The sequence below is a fragment of the Haemaphysalis longicornis genome, unplaced genomic scaffold, assembly GCF_048455015.1.
Source record: "Haemaphysalis longicornis isolate Haplotype H1 unplaced genomic scaffold, Haemaphysalis longicornis Haplotype H1 scaffold_2, whole genome shotgun sequence".
Lineage (NCBI taxonomy): Eukaryota > Metazoa > Arthropoda > Arachnida > Ixodida > Ixodidae > Haemaphysalis > Haemaphysalis longicornis.
In genome coordinates this window covers 70,617,882-70,636,300 of record NW_027526295.1, presented here as the reverse complement: position 1 = coordinate 70,636,300, position 18,419 = coordinate 70,617,882, and the positions used below count along the sequence as shown (strand labels likewise).

Below are 18,419 nucleotides of genomic sequence, written 5' to 3'. Positions count from 1 at the left end.
AATCCCATAATCTTATATGACCTCACAAAAAGAATTTGTGCAATTATATTTAGAATAAATAAAGTCAACAGCCTTTCTTAGAGCCTTTTTAACCAATTCGATATTATTTCCTCTATAGGGGTCTGAGACGGTGCAGGCATACTGAAGTTTCAATCAAATTAAAGTAGGGTACAAAAGTAATCTAACTTTTGCTGGAGTATCGGTGAGTTTACGATTTATAAAACCGACTTCATGACAAGATGAGGAAACATTAGTTTTTATATGTGACTTCAGCTCAAGTTGCTAGTTTATACAATAGCTAGACGAGTACATTTCTGAGCTTCGGGCAAGTTTTCCTGAAAAAGGGTAAAAAAGTGTGAGTGGACTCTTTTTGTTGACGATATGAAGGGAGACTGCAGTCATCCGGTTTTAACCCCGTAGCCCACACATGACTCCAGGAGGGGATATTATAAGAAATAGTGAAATTGCCAGCATATAGCGAAATCTGTCTAGGCTCATTTACAATGGAAATAATTCATTACAGAAAATTTAAAGGAAAGACCAAGGGCACTACCATGGGGACCATTAGAAGTAGGAGGAGAGTGTCAGCTACTCAGTAAGTGCAGGTGGTGGGACTGGCCTGCTCCTGTGAGGGATAAAAAAAAAAAAACTTCCATTCTGCTGTATGAATCGCTCATGCGTTCTGGTATATGGCCACCATATGCAGACGTGTACGGACGCCTGCTTTTACAAACCCCGGACCAGGTTCTAAGCCTGTGCTAATTTGCAAACCAAATCTGTGTCGGAATCAGCATAATTAACTGTAAAAAAATGTACTTCAAACATGCAGCAAAGCGTTAAATGTGCCTAGCTGTGTTTTCTGTGGAAGTTATTAGTAAAAATGTTGACCTGGATGGGAGCCTTCGTACAGTCGTCCAGAAAAGGTAATCTCGTTGTAGAACACAAAGGTCAAAGCCGGCATCGCCATAAAAAAAAAAAAAGAAAACACTGCGGTGACGGTCGGTGGAACTACTCCGGTTTTTGCCAGTTCCTAAATACGATCGCTGACTGTCGTAGTTCCACAGGCGCGTAATCGCAAAATGAGTACATAAATATGTGTTTAAGAGATGCGGACATAATGTTAAGGCAACAACTATGCTGCCGATATTCCCATACCAAAATTTTGTACCCTGCTTCGCAGAATTTAAAATACCAGTGCTCATTGCAATTGACGAAAGAAGCGCTAACATTTGCCGCAACGACGCAAATAGACAGCCCGTGCGCACCGTATCAGAATGCGATGCGCTGAACGGTCAAGAGCTTGTTTCTGCGTAATCATAGAGCGCTGCTACGTACGTGGACGCATGTTACATTGCTGGGAGAGCGATTATGCTTCAAAGAACAGTCTTGCCGCATGAGATTCGGAAAAACGGGAAGATTTTGCGCCATCGCCGCTTCATAATCCAAGCCAGAGTGACCCTGCCCGAGCCAAGCTGCAGCATCGCCGGGCATGCACTGGTTTATGGGAAGCTCTCCAATGCGCTTGCGTCTACATAGATGTTACGGCTGCAGGCTGATTAAGTCTAGCGAGATCAACATTCGCGCCATGCTGAGGGAAATAAACTCAAATTTTCTCAAATGACCATAATAGCTGTTTGAGCGTGAACAAAAAGTACTATAAGGTCGGACGAACCAATCACAATATTCGATTCAAGTGACGTCTTTGGCCCGACACTGCTGTCGGGGTCCTGCTCCCGAACGCAAAAGAAAACGGCCGCCCGACACAAACTCGCGTGTCGGACCGACAAGTCGGACCCGACATGTTGGATCCGACTTGTCGGACTCAAAAGAAAACGGGCTTAACGGAGCAGAACGGCCGGGAAATAGCGGAACAGCAGGAAAAGCCTCATATAGGCATACGTGTGGTCTGGACTTTAGCGTGTCATTTCTTGTCTTAACACTGGTACGAAGTATAATCCCATGACCAAGCATGTCTCTATTTTTTTCAGTCAACTATCAATCCTTGATATGCTTATTTTTCTACCGACATCGCATTTTATTGACTATTGCAGTTCCATAATTTCTGTTGCATGAAAAGCATTGCTCTGCTCATCTTGTATTTCCTCCACCCCAACAAAACGGTTTGTCTTTTGTCACTATTCCATTGTTTCCTTCACCTCCCTTGCGGTTATAATCAGCATTCTGTATTTGCTTACCCGGAATTTTACTGTACTGAAGCATGGCTGTTCGATTTAACGGATAGAAATAGAATTAAATTCAAGAAACGTGCAACAAGCTCAACATTTAACAGCAGTACAATAAGGTGTTCCGCTGAGCGGAAGTTTACTATTCACGTTACAAGCACAAAAAATAACAAAAATTACACCATCTCCCCGAAGGGAACTATGTGGTGATGCAAAGCAGAATTGTTGGCGTCCATTCAGCTCATCGGACGGTGCACCATGTCTCAACCGAAGCAGCAACTGAGGAAGCGGTGCGCGGACCGGGTTTATTATACAGAGCAGATGGAGTGGAGAGGAGGAGCTGAGAGATGAGACGCGCATGAACGCTTATCGCGCAGCTGGCGTGTTCCCGTTATGTTGAGTAATCTGGCGTTTAGTAGCGCCAGAGGGAATTCCACGTCCGGGTCCACACCGGTGGAAAAGGCACGCAAGAACTGTTGTGTTACGGTGAGTAGGCGGCGGTGCTCGAGGCGCCGAAACTCGTCCATCATGTTCTTGTCGATGTTGTCGTCTCTGTGGTAGAATCGGTAGTCTCCGTCAGCGTTGGTGAGGTAAAGGTTGTTGACGTTGGTGCACCGGCTGAGAGCAATGTACACGCCCTCCTCTTCGCAGCTTTGTCTTCTTCTCCTTCTTCGTCTTCAGCGGTTCCCCTACGGGAAGATGACGACAGTGGTTGAACGTGAAGCTATCTCGTGATGGATTCTTTGGTTGGCCAGTCCCTAGGGGCATCCTGCCACAATCATCATCAAAGCGCTGTGGACGGGGCACGAACGCGGGACATCCCCCCGAGCAAGAGTCGCTAACATCCTCCTCTAAAATTTTCAGTTCGTCGTTTCTATTGTCGTTCAGCTTCGCGTGCCTTCGTTGTATCAGTAGCTTCTTGACGTAGTTTGGATGAGTCAAGAACATAAGGCGCGTTCGTAGTTCTTGCTCCTGTCTCGGTTTTGTAGAGCAGTGTGTAGAGCGCCGCGTACCTCCCGTTTCGGCCAGAGAGTCGTGGGATCGAAACGGGGCGCCGCTAACTATTTCTTTTTTTATAGTGTAGGGAGAGAGGTGCGGACAACGGACGGATGCCGAACATAGCCCCGAGCAAGAGATGCTTTGCATCTAAAACGCGATTACTTAAGGACGAAGACGCACGTTTACTAGCTTCACCACCATAATATACGCATGTGGCGCACGTACAGTCCACTGCGATTCGAAGGTTATCACGGGAAAGCTACTCTTTCAAATTAAGCAGAAAGAACATCAGCTTTAGCAAATCTTCCATGCCGGTTTCGTTATCGTCGACGTAGAAAAAAAGCAACCAAGTCTGTGTTTGATAACATCGAATGTAAAGCTTGAAACCCAAAGTCAAGTCAGTCGTGCGGGCCATTGTTGCAGCATGTAACAGCAAACAAGGGAGAGAACAGTGGGAAATCTTGATTTTCATGCTTCCGAAAAGAAACCGTAGAACAGTGGCACGCGTGACCGATCGATCCTGGCGCAATAACCTTCAAATCGTGCTCGACTGTACTTCAAAGGTGATAAGAAAACTTATTAGTCCTATTTACTAAAGAAAAATCTAAAACACGCGAATCTTGATAGTAAACACCCAGTGTTGTCCTCCACTTCCGCCTGACGAACTTCGGTGACCGCGCGCCACTCACGAGCACACTCATGATCACGCTCACGAGCACGTGACCGCATAACCGGCTGCTCTACGGACGAACCAATCACCCGATAGACCGGCGAACGGGAATTTATGTCATCATAATTATCATCATCATCGTCATCTAAGCTCCTTAGTTAGCGTTCAGCGTACCGAGATCGCATGTTAAAGTCAGTTATTTCAAGCTTCGTTTAAAAAACAATGCGCAGCAAGCCGGGCCTACACATTTCCCCGTCCCATCTTTGGTCGACCACGGGCCCCCCCGAAAAAAATTTGGCTACGCGCCTGGTCGTAGGTGGAAATCTTTAATTACTGTCGTGGCCGACCATGTTGTGTTTGGGACCCAGCAATCGCGACTTCAAACCCTCGTTTCCCCTGTTCTAAAACTTACGTGCCGACGGGAGGAGCCCGGCCAACCACCACCGGCCCCGCTCGGCAGTAGCATGCGGAGCATGCTCGTCGGCTGCAAAAAAAAAAAAGCCTGACGTACCACCGAGTGGAGCCAATGGCAGCGCGTATCTAGAATCCGCAAGCGCCTTTTCCTGTTTCTCTGTTGGTCTTGCGCCGGGTCGGTGACATCATAGCTTCCACAGTGCTTCGGAGGCGCGATAAGAGCGTGAAAGCACCAGGCCTTACTGCTGGTCCCTTTTAATGAACGATAACTCGGCTAATAACTAACCCTTTAAACCCTTTCTGCGGCAGGCAGTTCCTTGGAAAGTGGCTCCAGTGATTGCGCACATAAAATCGCAACCTTTGGAGCCCTGTTGAGGGCCCCTTAAAGGAGCCATGAAGGCAGAATACAAGTTTGATTTATTCGAAAGGTTTCGCGTTTTATAGTGCCCCCAGCGCTTGTCCGGCCGCAAATGACGCCGTATTCACTGAGAAATCGATCAATTTACGCTAAAATTTTGATTCTCCCGCCAAATCGTGGGTTTTCGTAATGTCACCAATGACGTCAGAAGCGTGTGTATTGAAGCGAACTTCCCCTGCGTCATTCGGGTTTGCGGCCTTGCTGTCCGTCAGCCCTCCGAGATTGCGCTGCTATAGTCATCCACGAACCGTTCTCCGCCGTTGCTTTGTTTTTATATGCAACGCATCTCTTTAACTCGCCTCGTCGCGCGTTGTCGCGGCGTAGTCCGCATCCCTCCCCCATTCTCCTCGCCGCAGCAGCTGCGCGCTCCGCCGCTCTCACCGCAGCGCCATCTGTGCGTCAGCGCGGTGAGCGCGCAGCTTGCGCTCGGCTGCGCTCGCTCCCGTCGCCGTGCCAGCTGTTCGTTAGCGCGCAGCTTGCGCTCGGTTAAAAATTTACACCATCTTCCCGCGAGGGGGACCATGGGGTAGATGCAACGCATCGGGGGTGAACATGCTGCGTAAATAGGATACACAACAACAGCAATCCACACGCTGACATCGCTAACATAACGGAAACGCAACGGCAACCCCCGATGCGTCGCACCCATGGTTCCCCTCGCGGGTAGATGGTGTAAATTTTTTTAGCGTATTTGCAAATGGCTTGTTTTTGTTACTCTAAGAAGTGATCCTCTCGTGAATCCTGGGGTATCCTCGACAAACAGGGTCACGTAAGACAACGCCGCTTACGCCAATCGGTCAGTGTCCTGTAAAACAACTTCAAAGCGGCGGAGCGCTGTGCAGCTAAAACAAGCATTGTGCGTCCAGTACCAACACCAGTGTGCATCGGTACTTTATGCTTACGTGCATTTTCATAACTTTCATTGTTTACCGCCCCATTCCTACTGCTGTAAAATGAATGTGCGTTACACTTAAGCGCAAATAGTTCGTCCGGAAAGCCTTTAAGCCGTGCCTGATTTGGGTTTGCTTTTTCCGTCCCAAGCCAATCGCACCGCTAAGCTCATATGACATCATAGGTTCTGTTGCGGGAAATGAGATATGGGTCGCATGGCCATTCCGTTTTTTCCCAGTTATGTACCTTTTTTGAGCGAAGTTTGCGTTAACAGGCGTGTCCGTATGATTCTATCGAGGCAATCTTTCGAATGAACCGAACTTGTTTTTTGTCCTCATGGCTCCTTTGAAGATGTTCTACAATTACGAAAACGGCGAAATTTCCTCCTTCTTCCTTAAGGTTACTTAATTTAGAATTCACATACAATAAGTACTGCGACCACACCCGCATTAACACCTACGCCTGTGTATATAGCATTGCCTGCCAATCCTTTCTTTTTCCAACGGACCGCCAGAGACGCCTGGCTTGGTCGGTCATGTGCGGAGTGATTCGCTTTAGTTGGAGTCCCGCATTACGTCACTGACCGGCAAGGAACGCTCAAGGAAAACGCCCGTGTGTTAGAGAGTTCGGCGCACGTTATAAAGATCTCCATGTGGTCAAAATTAATCCGGAGCCCCCCACTACGGCGCGCCTCATCGCCTGCGTTGCCTCGGTGCGTTAAACCCTAAAATTATTCAAGAAACGTTCAAGCTATTTTTCTGCTGCCCCTAAGCTTCGGCGGTGTGCCCCAGGACTACGCGCGACCACGCCAAGGCGCGGGAAGCTTAGTCACGGGGGATGTCAGGAGAGGCTTACATCAAAATAGTTTCGCCATTTCCAGCTCATCCGACACGCAGTGTTATGCATGTGGCATTACTTGTGCTGACAGCTCTGTTTGAGCAAGGTGCTCTATTGGTATTTAGATTTCGTCCCGCACTTCCCTGACCTTCAAACTCATTCCTACTACGACCTCTGTGGTCGCCTTAATAGCAGCATTGCACGCTGCTTTCGACTTGATGAAGCAGCCAGCCGGCACGGGGGTTATATTCGCCGACTTCAATGTCTTGCGGCTTTCTCGCATAGAAAATCCTCCTCTAAACTACACGTGCACTTTGTCTCTCAAGGATCACTAATAATTCAAAGACAGGTCAGCATCAGCTGCTCACGATCACAGCAGATCACATGATTTTTTAATGCAATTTAAAACAGAAGATGTTTCTTCCATCTAGTGATGCGTGATAGATCCAATTCAACATTCCATAGTGGCCCATCCGTCGGAGCAGTACATGCTGCTTCAGTGCATCAACTCTGCAGGTTGAAGATGCCTCTTGTGGTAACCAATGCCATGAAGCCGTGACTCAACGACTATATATCAATGCTGTCTATGCACAATATACGACGTCCTCATTTTAAAATTCAGCGGAAAAAAAGTTACCGCTTTAGACTACTTGCGCTGGGCTGCATGGTATCTAAGATACCAAGTGCGTCTGTGCACAGCATGTCACTACGATACTCAGAGCATTTCTGGTCCCTGGACACACCTCAAACGTCGCGTTGAGCTATGCACTCGGCCTGTGATGGTGTATTATTTCACTGTGATTTCCTTGTGAAGAGAAAACCAGGACACAAAGGACGAGTTACCCTCATTTCAAACATCACCATGGGAGACCAATTCCGGCAAAGCGCACACCGCTAACAATTACGTACACAATAACTACAAACAGAAAAGATTGATGTTCTCCCAACAAATTTCTTTCACTTACCCTATACTTTTCTCAACTGGCGACCAACTGTATTGGCTACCTCCAGTAAACACGATTGTGCGATTTCCGAAGCATCTGGTTGGGTTTGCCCTCTCCTCTGAATGGAAGCATGTACTAGCACCCTGAATACGCCCGTTTAGTATTTCACGAGAAACGGCACCACAGACACCCTGCAACGGGGAGTTTGACAGTTTGCAATTAAGAAACATCTGCCTGAGCCAGGATGGCTTCGAGCGAGCAGTCAATCGAATTTTCTTCAAAAAGATCAAGGTTGTGTGTTGTCTACAGTCTCTTTATTACAGAATGCGCGATAGTCCTTTTCCGCAAATTATATTCCTGCTGACTTCGCTACCCGCCTGCGAAGCATGCGATGCGGCAGAAATCGAAAGTTAGCATCACGTGTGTGGGGCTCTTTAATGTATGATGCTTCCCTTTTCATCACATTTCAAAACGATTTGCTTCATTCACTTCTGGCGATCAGATCAATTCAACATCGCCAGCATCACTACAAGGCATTTTCTCACTCTCATTTTCCTCATATTCGAGAACCTCTACCAGCACTGCAAGTGCGTCCATTCCGACTCTCCGATCCCCTCTTCCCACCCCTGAGCTGTTGGAAAATCTGGTGGCCAGCGGCCATCTGGACGTCCAGCAGCTCCTGGCACCCAGAGCGAAGGCTTTCTGCTCACCCCATGGGTTCCTGGATTGGGAAACCACTCCCACTTCAGCAAGCTCAAATAAACATTCTCTCTCCTTTTTTTTACTCTGTCTCCCTCTCTCTGTCTCGATCTATCTATCTATCTATCTATCTATCTATCTATCTATCTATCTATCTATCTATCTATCTATCTATCTATCTATCTATCTATCTATCCATCCATCCATCCATCCATCCATCCATCCATCCATCCATCCATCCATCCATCCATCCGTCCGTCCATCCGTCCGTCCGTCCGTCCATCCATCTATACCTCTCTCTCTCTCTCTCTCTCTCTCCCTCTCTCTCTCTCTCTCTCTCTCTCTCTCTCTCTCTCTCTCTCCTGTTCCACTCGCATGCGACAGGCCTACCATGTGACCTACCAGCCGGGAACTATAGTCGCAGTCTTGGCAGTCAACCCGGGGCCTACAGTTCGCTACGTTGTTTAAATTACTGTTACTGCCGGTGGGCGGTCAAACCTCTTCTTTCGGAAGCAACTGTTGCACCCCCGTGGTGTTTCTAACCGGCTCCACCTCAGCCCTTGTGCAGCTTAGAACGGCCGCACCGTCTTCACGGGTAACGCGACCCGCAAAAATGCGTCATCTGAGCTTTTAATAACAGGTGCGGATGCCTAATTTTTCGTGCTTAGAAAGGCAGTCCACTCCTAATATTTATATTTTCTCTGCCATTATCCGGCATAATCGTGCCATAAGCACTTACGGCAATGGTCTAATTAGTGTTGCATCATAGCCGCCAAGGGAGCAGTCGTAGTTTTATTTCACCAAACCGGACCAATCGCTTAAGCTCACTGGCAAGCCAGAGTCGCTGTTATATTGATAGTGACGTTGGCTAGTCAGTGAGCGGAAGCGCTTTGTCTGGTTCGATAAAATCAAGAGACTGATCACTTGCAGTTGCGAAACGACAGCAGCGAGGATTGCTGTACTGGATGGGACAGTGTTTCTTGATTTTTACCCAACCCGCTAAACAGCTTCCACTCACTGACTAGTCAGCGTCACTATCAACAATAAACAATGACTCTGGCTAATCAGTGAGCGGAAGCGGTTGGTCCGGGTGGGTCATATCAACTACGACTGCTCCCATGGCGGCCATGATGCAACACTACTTAGACCATTGCCAGAACTTGTATTGTTGAGTAAAATGTTTCCTGCATTCATTGATCATTGATTTTAGGGTTTAACGCGCCGACGCAGCGCAGGCGATGAGTCGCGCCGTAGTGGAGGGCTCCTGGTTAATTTCGACCACCTGGGGATCTTTAACGTGCGCGGAAATCTCGAACACACGGGCGCTTTTGCTTTTCGCCTCCATCAGAAAAGCGGCCACCGCGACCGGGAATCGAACCCGCGACCTGGTTCTCAGCAGCGCAACGCCTTAGCCAGTCAGTCACCGCGGCGGGTTGTTTCCTGCATTCACACATACATAAACCAGAAGCCTGAGTGCAGGAAAGAGTACTTCCTGTGGACGGTGGTGCCAACGCTTCAGAAGGCAATTAAGGAAACAGTCACGATGAATTGCCGGTGAACTCTTTCAAAGTGGTTTAATAAGGTGCGTGAATACTATCCTCTCGCGCACAGCACACAAAAAGAGACAGGCGACAATGTCCTGCAGCTGCTCGAAGACACGTGTTCAAGGCAACAATCACCCGGCGAACATTTTTTTTACGTTATCTTTTGTACATACCACAGTCCCTTACATCACGTTTCACCCCGTGGGCGAAAATAAAAACAAACAGAAAAACAAGAAGCGTTCACTGTGGCCACTGCTAGTGTGGTCGCATCCGCACTTTGGCTCGAGTAGCACCGCACACTGCCGAGGCTCCTGCTGTTCGACCTCACCACACCACAAGAGCACATTACTGGTCTATACACAGTGAAGCGAGCCGTTTGGTCAGGGGGGTCGCGGGCTTCACAGAGGGCCGCAAAACACGCATTGTCCTTGCAGGCGTTAGCATGCGAAGCGTGGTTGAGGCGGACACGTCCTTTGGTGGTCGAAAGGTCACTTGAGGCTTTCTATCAGGAGTGACGCTTGCATATTATCACACTGCACGTTATCACGCATGACACTAGGTGGTCTATCCGATGGGACCGAAATGACACAAAGATAATGAGGGGATATTGGAGGTGTTGACGGGAAATGGAAATATGGGAGCGTAAGCATTGTCGAATTTTAAACATGAGGCGTATAAAAATAGCGAGAATAGAACTTATGAAGTTCAGAAATCCGCTAGCATTGAAACTAGCTCAGAGAAGAGTTAGAGCGACCTTTCCGGGCCTATTCCGGGCCTATTCAGGAGCCGTACTTTGGGTATATGGCTATTAGGCTGCTATTAGAAGAGACCCAGTGCACACCATCCTTGCCATAAAATATCTTCACGGCAGTCAAACTCAGGAAAGCGGGGGAGTAAGGCAGTCGTTCTGGCGTATTGATGTACATGAGCCCGGAGGCCCTGGAAAACACTATGTGGACTCAACTGATCCACGGCTATACTCTTACAAGCCATGCGCGAACAAAACAAATACTATTAGTACAACGCGGGGATTAGGTTCAGCTCGCGGTAAAATAATTATCTAATAGCATGTTTTCCCGACGTGGCTGTCAAACGAAATACTGTCCCAGCCTGTTTTCCTCACTTAGCAGGGCGGGAGGTGGTCGGAGCTCGAAATGCGTGAAATGGGTGAAAAAGCCTGGGAAACGCAGGAAACATACGTGGTTTGGCGAAACGGCTATTCTGTCTTGCGGATAGAGGGTACAAAGGCGAGAAATGTTTGGCGATTGCTCCGCACACCGCCCGGCCAGATGTCAACGTCTGCCTTCTAGGGCACGTCTCCTAAGGTGCGTGACTTTACGAGGCCCTGAAACTTGGTTGTATCGACATAAGAAATAGGGAACTGGAAAAAAAAGATATGACGTAGATGGTTTGTGATGATAACATCGTTTCTTGACGTAATTTTCTAATATAGACACCACACGACCAACGCACAGGCGCGGTCATGCAATTTAATACTTTATATTTCAATATGGTGCCGTTTAGAATATGATTAAGGGCTTCCACAGAGCCCCACAGCAGAGGCACTTCTGTCGACTGCAGCACACGCACGGCGAAAGACAGACGACGCAATCTGCCGAACAGCCCGACTCCCTTCTTCTAATGCCTGTTAAACAAAGGGCGAAAGACGACGGCCAGCTCAGCAAACTTCACGGCCCTCGAGAGTTGCAGGCTGTAACGTTGTCATGAACTAAGCCCGACCCTCTCCGTCGCGGAGAAACCATTGGAGCCTCGCCGCGTGTTTCCAATGGTCGGGCTGCAGTTCCTGAAAGCTCCTTGGCCCGTTTTCACTGTCAGCCTTCGGGTGTCTCGCTGGTGCAAGGGCAGCCTGCCACTTTTTAAGCGTTCGTCTCTCCACAAAAAGGCCACCAGGAAGCCGTCCAGCACCACTGCTTTCGCGCCCTTCATGAACATTAAGGATGCGGTTCCCAGTTGAGGGAAACAGGATCTTCTCGAGCTGTCCTCATGCAGCAGGTGGTATGCACATCTGTCGGATTTCCTCTTCTCTGGGATGCTTTCCCGCTCTTTCGCGACTTTCAGCAACGCGGCCTGCTGCCCGGCGGAACTCACACCCCACCGACGAAACGTTGCAACTCAAAAAGGTCGGTGTCCGCTCACTACCAGGGAACGCCGCGGCGCTAGGCCCACCGCGTCGCTTTCGCCCGCTCCAGAGTCGGGAGCGGGGCGGAATGCAGATGGTGGCGTTACACGTTGTGCGGACCGTTCAGCGACGAGCCGACGGTCAGGGAGCGGTCAATGCTCGAGTCGGCCGTGGTTTCCTCATGGGAAGAAGAGGTACCCGACTTCGTGCCGGTCGTGGTGCTGGCCGTGGTTGTGGCGGTTGTAGCGGTTGCCTTCTGCTCCTCGCAACTCTGGACGCACGGGATGAGGAACAGCATGACGCCGCCAAAAGCGATCATGGCTCCAGACAGAAAGAAGCCCGGGTCGTACGAGCCGCTGTAGTCGTACAGCCAACCTGCACAAGAGAACAATGGGGTTGTAAGGTAGGCGTTTAATAAACATGATACATAGACATAAACAGGATACTGAATACGCCGTATCATGAAAAACCGTCAGAAGATATAATGGCTGACGGAGACAAGTTAAAAGTCATGTGCCTTTCGACCTCTGTTATGCAGAATTGTCTGTTGAAAAGTGCGACGTGTAGCCACAAGGATCCCGTGCCAGGAAAACAATATCAGGAAAGGCGCGGCGGCTTAACGAAGCGGATGTCACTTCGCAGGTAACCGAAAGAGCTGCGTCTCCCGGAAGTCACTAGGGAAGAATGGGCTTAAAAAGTTCACAATTCCCTTGGTTGCAGAAGACGTACTTTATGCAGCTGGCTTGCGCAGCTATGGCATCATTGAAGACCAAAGGGGAGGAATGTTTCGTAACTCTAAGTGCTTTATATTAGTCTTTCAGGCTTCTGAGCCGTTAACTCTGCCGATTCGTTGAATCTTTCTCACACATTCTTTGTAGCAATTACGTACAAAAAGAATGGAAGCCAACTTGACGATGGAAGCCATTCTGTAGTTGAGTGCAAATCAACAGTATTTTTATCTAGCGGCATCTTTTCACAAAGCCTCGTTTATGTTGTTTCCTAACCGACGCTTCAATGCTCCGTGCTCTCGCTTGGGAAAATACAAGCTACTGCAGGCCAACAAGCTAAGTGCCCATTAACAGCCAGTTCGATAGAAGCATTTGATTCAAACAGAACACCTCAGTGCCAAAACTGTGCCTCTAAAAAACGATGATTTACATCTGCATGCGTCAAACTGAGGGCATTCGAAGCTTCGGCTTGAGTTCACGTCTCGCATTGCTGCCAGAAAAACTCCTAATTTTTCACTCGTGCCGGTGAAAACACGAAGACGAAATTCATCTCAGCACTTCTTTCGTTATGCGAAGGCGTTAAATGGTCCATTGAACAAAAAAAAATAAAGCAGTTCCATTCATTCTGAAAGCTGTCCGTAAGGGTGGAGCCCGCCAATAGGGGGCTGTGGCGCGCAAGCTTGAATAGTTTTAGTATCAGCGTGACGTTGATACCGACAGTAAAGGGCACCGCAGCCCAATAAAAAACCTATAAGGAGGCACTCGATTGAGTTCTCATCAATTTGGAGTAATAAATGCATTAAATCATAATATATTTGGAGTAATAAATGCATTAAATCAATTTTAGATTCGAAACATCTCATGCTCGGGGCTGTGTCCCTCCCTCCCTCGTTGTCGCTGTCCGCCGCCCGCACTCTACTGCACATGCGCGTCTCTTCAGCCCCGTCAGCGTTTGGGCTGACGTCAGCGCAGTCCACTATAAAACGAAATCGTTACGCGGCGCCCGGTTTCGATCCCACGGCTCTCTGGCCGCAACGGGAGGTACGTGGCGCTCTCCCACTGCGCTGCAAACCGAGACGGGAGCATGTGCTACGAATGCATCTTATGCCCTTCACTCATTCAAACTGCGTCAAGAAGCTACTGATACAACGAAGGCACGCGAAGTTGAACGTAAACGAAAACGACGAACTGAAAACTAATTTGAATTTCAGTCGACCTCATGGCTGCTTCGCATACTACTCAGGGTACCCCTACGGGGAGATGGTGCAATTTGTTTGCGTATTTTATACTATTGTGTACTTATTTGCGGCCTAGCAACGGCAGCGTCCATGAAAATGGCGCCGCGCAAAGATCACCTCCTACAATTTGCACATGAGCGTGTGTCCCTGTAGCGCAATGGGATTGACATCGCCTTTGCAACGCTAGGAACCCAGGCTAGATCCCAAACAGGGGAAGTGGTTTTCGTTACGAAGCCTCTGTTTGCTGTTTGGGTGCTTGACGCCGGGTGAGCCACGATGACAAGCCGGGTTCCGCGCTTAAAAGCGGGCGTTGGCGTTGGCGTCGGCTTACACGTCGGAAGCAGCAAAACGGCTACTCCATAGCTGGAAGCCTTCCACAGTGCGAACTTAGACTAAGCAACAGTGTAAGTGGCCGCCTGCACCATTACACCGCCGATGAATTAAGAGGGCAGGAACACGCAGTAAACGCGCAGACAGGCAACCAAATCTGCCTTCGCCGATTCTTCCAATACAAGGCGGCGAGGACGAGATACGGTGCAATCCACCAGGAGGTGGAACGAAGTTTACCGAAAGAAGCGGATCGCGAAGCGAAGCATCTCAGGCGTCACGATAACGAAACCTTTCGAGAACGCGAGGCGGAAGCACAGGCTCTCAGGACTTCAATATAGGATTAATGCCTCCGCATGTAAAACACACAAGACAGTCGTAGTTTCCCTCGTGAATCTCTATCCTTCGCAGTGCAATTGTTTTCTCCTCCCGCTTTTTTGTTTGTGATACTACTAGGCGAAGAAATTTTCAGAAACAGTTACCGTTCAGAGCCTTTCTAATCTTATGGTCTGGGTGAAATCATTTATTACTCTTTACACAATGCTCTTCGCCGTTTTGCAGAAGTTACGAGGCAGATAACCCTTTTTGCCTTTTTCAAAAAAAAAAAAATTAATGTCTCATCATGGAGTAGGCTCTTCTTTGCAAACAGATCTCTCCCAGTGTTTCCAGATATTTCTTGACTAAAAAATTGCATGCGCGCACTTTTCATCCGAAGCAGCGACTCAAGAAGAACGGCTGCCAAGCTATGTACGCCCCTGGTGCGGACATTTTAACGGTTGTTTCACAATCAGGAACAAAAGGAACATCTTCCCTGCACCCACACCTCACCCATGACACCCGGAGCGCTCTCACCTGTCACAGGGGGTCCTACGAGCGAGGCCACACCCTCGAAAAGGAGCAGAAGCCCGAAGGCGTTGGTCAGGCGCTCGATTCCAAGGATGTCCACCAAGATCACCGATGTAAGGCTTACGAAGGCACCTGGAGAACGCAGAGGGCGAGCCAGAGATCAAAAGCTGGTAACTGCTGCTGAGGACGGCGGCTATCGCCACAAGTTAGCCCCGATTACATGGGCGCGATAGGAGCGCAGCCAATCCAGTTTCTGCCACACCGATGTCATTTAAATGCCAGGATTCATTCGAAACGAACAGCAAAGTCCCTGCGCCGGCAGGCTAGCAGCGTGCTAGCTCGCTGCCATACTTTTTTGTACAACGATGTAATCGCAATGAATTTTGCTCTGCGTCTGGATGAAGTTTAAGACTATCTGCCCTGTTTAAGCAACACGTAAGTGTAGCAACATGGTAACACATACTATGCTGTCGCAATGTCTGATGATGATTGCGTTGTTTAATGACGCAGGGTTTACTACGGCAAAGAGCGCGAAGAAAATAGTGTTGTGTCTGGATAATTCTCTAAATTAACTGTCTAGACTATTCCAGGTTTCATTTCTGCCACGTTCTGGGTATGTATTTGCATTAGAAAGAAAAGAAAGTCGATTTCGATTCCGCGCTCGGCCCTGCCTTTCAGTTCAATGAATCTAATACAACTTGCCGGAACAATGCGCCCCAACCCCCTTGCATTCCCACTTACAGTTGGTGCAAGTACAGATAGACACATCAACCTCCTAGCTCGCCTCGGAATAGCAATACACAGTGTTTTTAACGATAAGTAAGCTGATATGATCTTTTTTACTTCCTGATTATTCCAGTCGCATTACGTTTCTTAAACTTGTATCTATGACCTCACAGCAAATGTGTGCCACTCCGCACAAGATAATACTACAAAGAATAAGTTGCGGAACAAGTTGGTACTCAACTGCAACACATAACAGCGGGAACGGTGGGCGAATTAAGACTTCTTTAAAACAATCAGTTGGGCGAGTTGGCGCACTATGATAAAAAATTATAGGGCGACTCAGACAACGACGCACGGAAGAACGACGGGGCAAGTGTCCACCCGCAAATAATTTTTATCGTCTCGTATTTTTACAGGTATGATGACTGGAAGCATGAACGCTGGAATAAACTATGCATAAAGAAACAAATAAATGATAGCCACAATCAAAGGGAAGTTTCCGAGAATTCTGCGTGCCACTGAGTTTGAATTCTCGGAAACTTTACTTTGATCGTGGCTATCATTTGTTTGCTTCTTTATGCATAGTTTATTCCAGCGTTCATGCTTCCAGTCATCATACCTGTGTAAATACGAGACGATGTTTCAATAAAAATTAGTTGCGGGGGGCACTTGCCCCGTCGCTCTTCCGTGCGTCGTTGTCTGAGTCGCCCTATAATTTTTGATCAGAATTAATACTTGCAAACACCCTAGAAAAAAGCTGTCTGGTCCACCTTTCGCGCTGCTACGTGTTGTGTTAATGACAGCAAGAGTGCGAGGTCACCCACCAGACGTGGCTCCAAAGATGACGCAGTACACGGCCATGGAGACCACACTCTGGGCCGCGTAGCTGAACGCCGTGGCCAGCCCGCAGATGGTGAGGTTGGCGTTGTAGAGCCACAAGCGGTTCACGCACGACTTGTCGCTCAGGTAGCCGAGGAGCACGCGGCCCAGCGTGTTGGACAGGCCTATGCAGGAGAGCAGCAGGCTGCCGGTCTCCTCAGGGATGTGCAGCTCCTCGACGGCGCGGTCCTTGGTGTACACGTAGGGCACGTTGAAGCCCACGCTGGTGAAGAAGTTCGACACGGCAAACAGCAGGAACACGGGAGACTTGAGCAGCGCGAAGTTGACCATCTCGCGCAGGGCAGCCTCCATCTCGCTCGAGCAGAGGAACCTGCGGGGGGCCGCAGTCTTATGAGTGTGTGGGCAGGGTGGAGGTCGATTCCCTTCTGGCGTCGGACAGTATGCTCAATAGTCTGCCAAGATAGGGCATTCGGAAGCTTTGAAGCAGTCAAATTAAACACTACAAAATAATGTCCACGACCGCATTCAGTGCGCAATCGTTCTAGCTCGGAAACGTGTTGCGGTATATTACACCACGTCTCAAATTTTGATGGAATAGGGGAACAAGGTACAGTGCCATGGCTCAGACACCGTTTTGATGGCCGCTCGCGTCCGGCTCCGAGAAGAAACCAAGGGGGAGTACGGATGGAAGAAGGATATCAGAAACAAATAATCATTGAGTGGCTAAGCCAGTAAATAACTTGGCATCATCGATAACACGTTGGAAGTCATTCTCAGTGGATGAGATACCTGCATGAATTCTCCAAAGGTTTTGCCGTCTTAGAGAGTTTCAAAGCAAGCATTCTATCTGGGCAAACGATGGAAACCGAATGTGGTAGGGGCCCTCCCATAACAAGATGCCCACTTTTGTCTACGTGCCAGAACTCCGCTGATGTTATGACGTGCGAGTTGTCATCAAATACGCAAGGCGTCTTGCTGCAAGACTGAGATCCTGCAAATATCTATCGCAGTGCCAAGCGTGTTGCTATAGGGACCGGTAACTGTTAAGAGGGCGCGACGATGATAAGGATGATCATGATTAGTGGTTTCCCCTTTGTACCGGGGCGGCGTTACAATCGCAACGCCACTGTACAATCACCTCCCCAAAAAATAAACAAAATAAATAAGAAAAAAAAACCCGCCCGCATCTTCCCACGGGGGGGACTCGAGTAAATGCGTCGCAGAGGGGTGGGGTTATCGCGTGAATGTCGCGTAATTGGGTATGGTTTGGGAATGCTTAATTGTTATTTCGTCTTTATTATTCTTATTTATTGAATGAAGGAGAAGCGAAGGCAAGGAGTGTAAAGTTAAAGTCTGTCTTTATTGCTTGGTGCCGTCAAGCAAAGCGTCAAGTCAAGCGAAAGCCAAGCAAAGACGCTCTTGACTGAATTTCGAACGCGCGCTCCGCCGCTTATATACACACCGCCCGCGTTCGAGGGAGAGGAGTACGGGGGAGAGACGCGCATGCGCACACTTCCGTACACAAGCGCGCGAACTTTCCACGCACCCATCACGCCGTTATCACGTGTACACGCCCTGCCGCCGTTACTGTTGAGCGCGACGCAGCGCACGGGTAGCCACGGCGCATGCGCGTACAGACGCGCTCCCCCCACACCGCCGCAGCTGTTGTTGAGAGCGACGGAGCGCACGGGATACACGCGCTCCTCCCGCACCGCCGCACCTGTTGTTGAGAGCGAGGAGGGTACGGGGGAGAGACGCGCACCTGCGCCTCGACGCGACGCGCATGCGCAGTGAGCGTGTGGACGGCGCCGACAACATCGACGAGTGACATCGCGAGCCTAAGAAATGCTCCGCATTTAAAATTATGTCAAAATAAAAAGAAGATACTTTTATGAAATTTCTGTGCTAGACTGACTTCTTCGTTCTCATGTCTTCAAAGATTGTTCTCTGCTCTTTTCCCACCAACATTCTAACC

General features: G+C 48.9%; 1 protein-coding gene across 4 annotated transcripts in view; it reads right to left on the bottom strand.

Moving 5' to 3' along the window:
* Window positions 1–9,615: 9,615 nt before the first annotated feature.
* LOC144168984 (monocarboxylate transporter 14-like) overlaps window positions 9,616–18,419 on the bottom strand; it is a 195,763-nt gene continuing 186,959 nt past the window's right edge. For all 4 annotated transcript variants that reach the window (XM_077697984.1, XM_077697987.1, XM_077697985.1 and 1 more), the window contains 3 exons: window positions 16,429–16,814; window positions 14,885–15,010; window positions 9,616–12,114 (listed from right to left, as the gene is read on the bottom strand). In XM_077697984.1, the coding sequence (XP_077554110.1) occupies window positions 11,843–12,114; window positions 14,885–15,010; window positions 16,429–16,814 (784 nt within the window). In that variant the 3' untranslated portion in view covers window positions 9,616–11,842. The remainder of the gene's footprint in view (window positions 12,115–14,884; window positions 15,011–16,428; window positions 16,815–18,419) is intronic.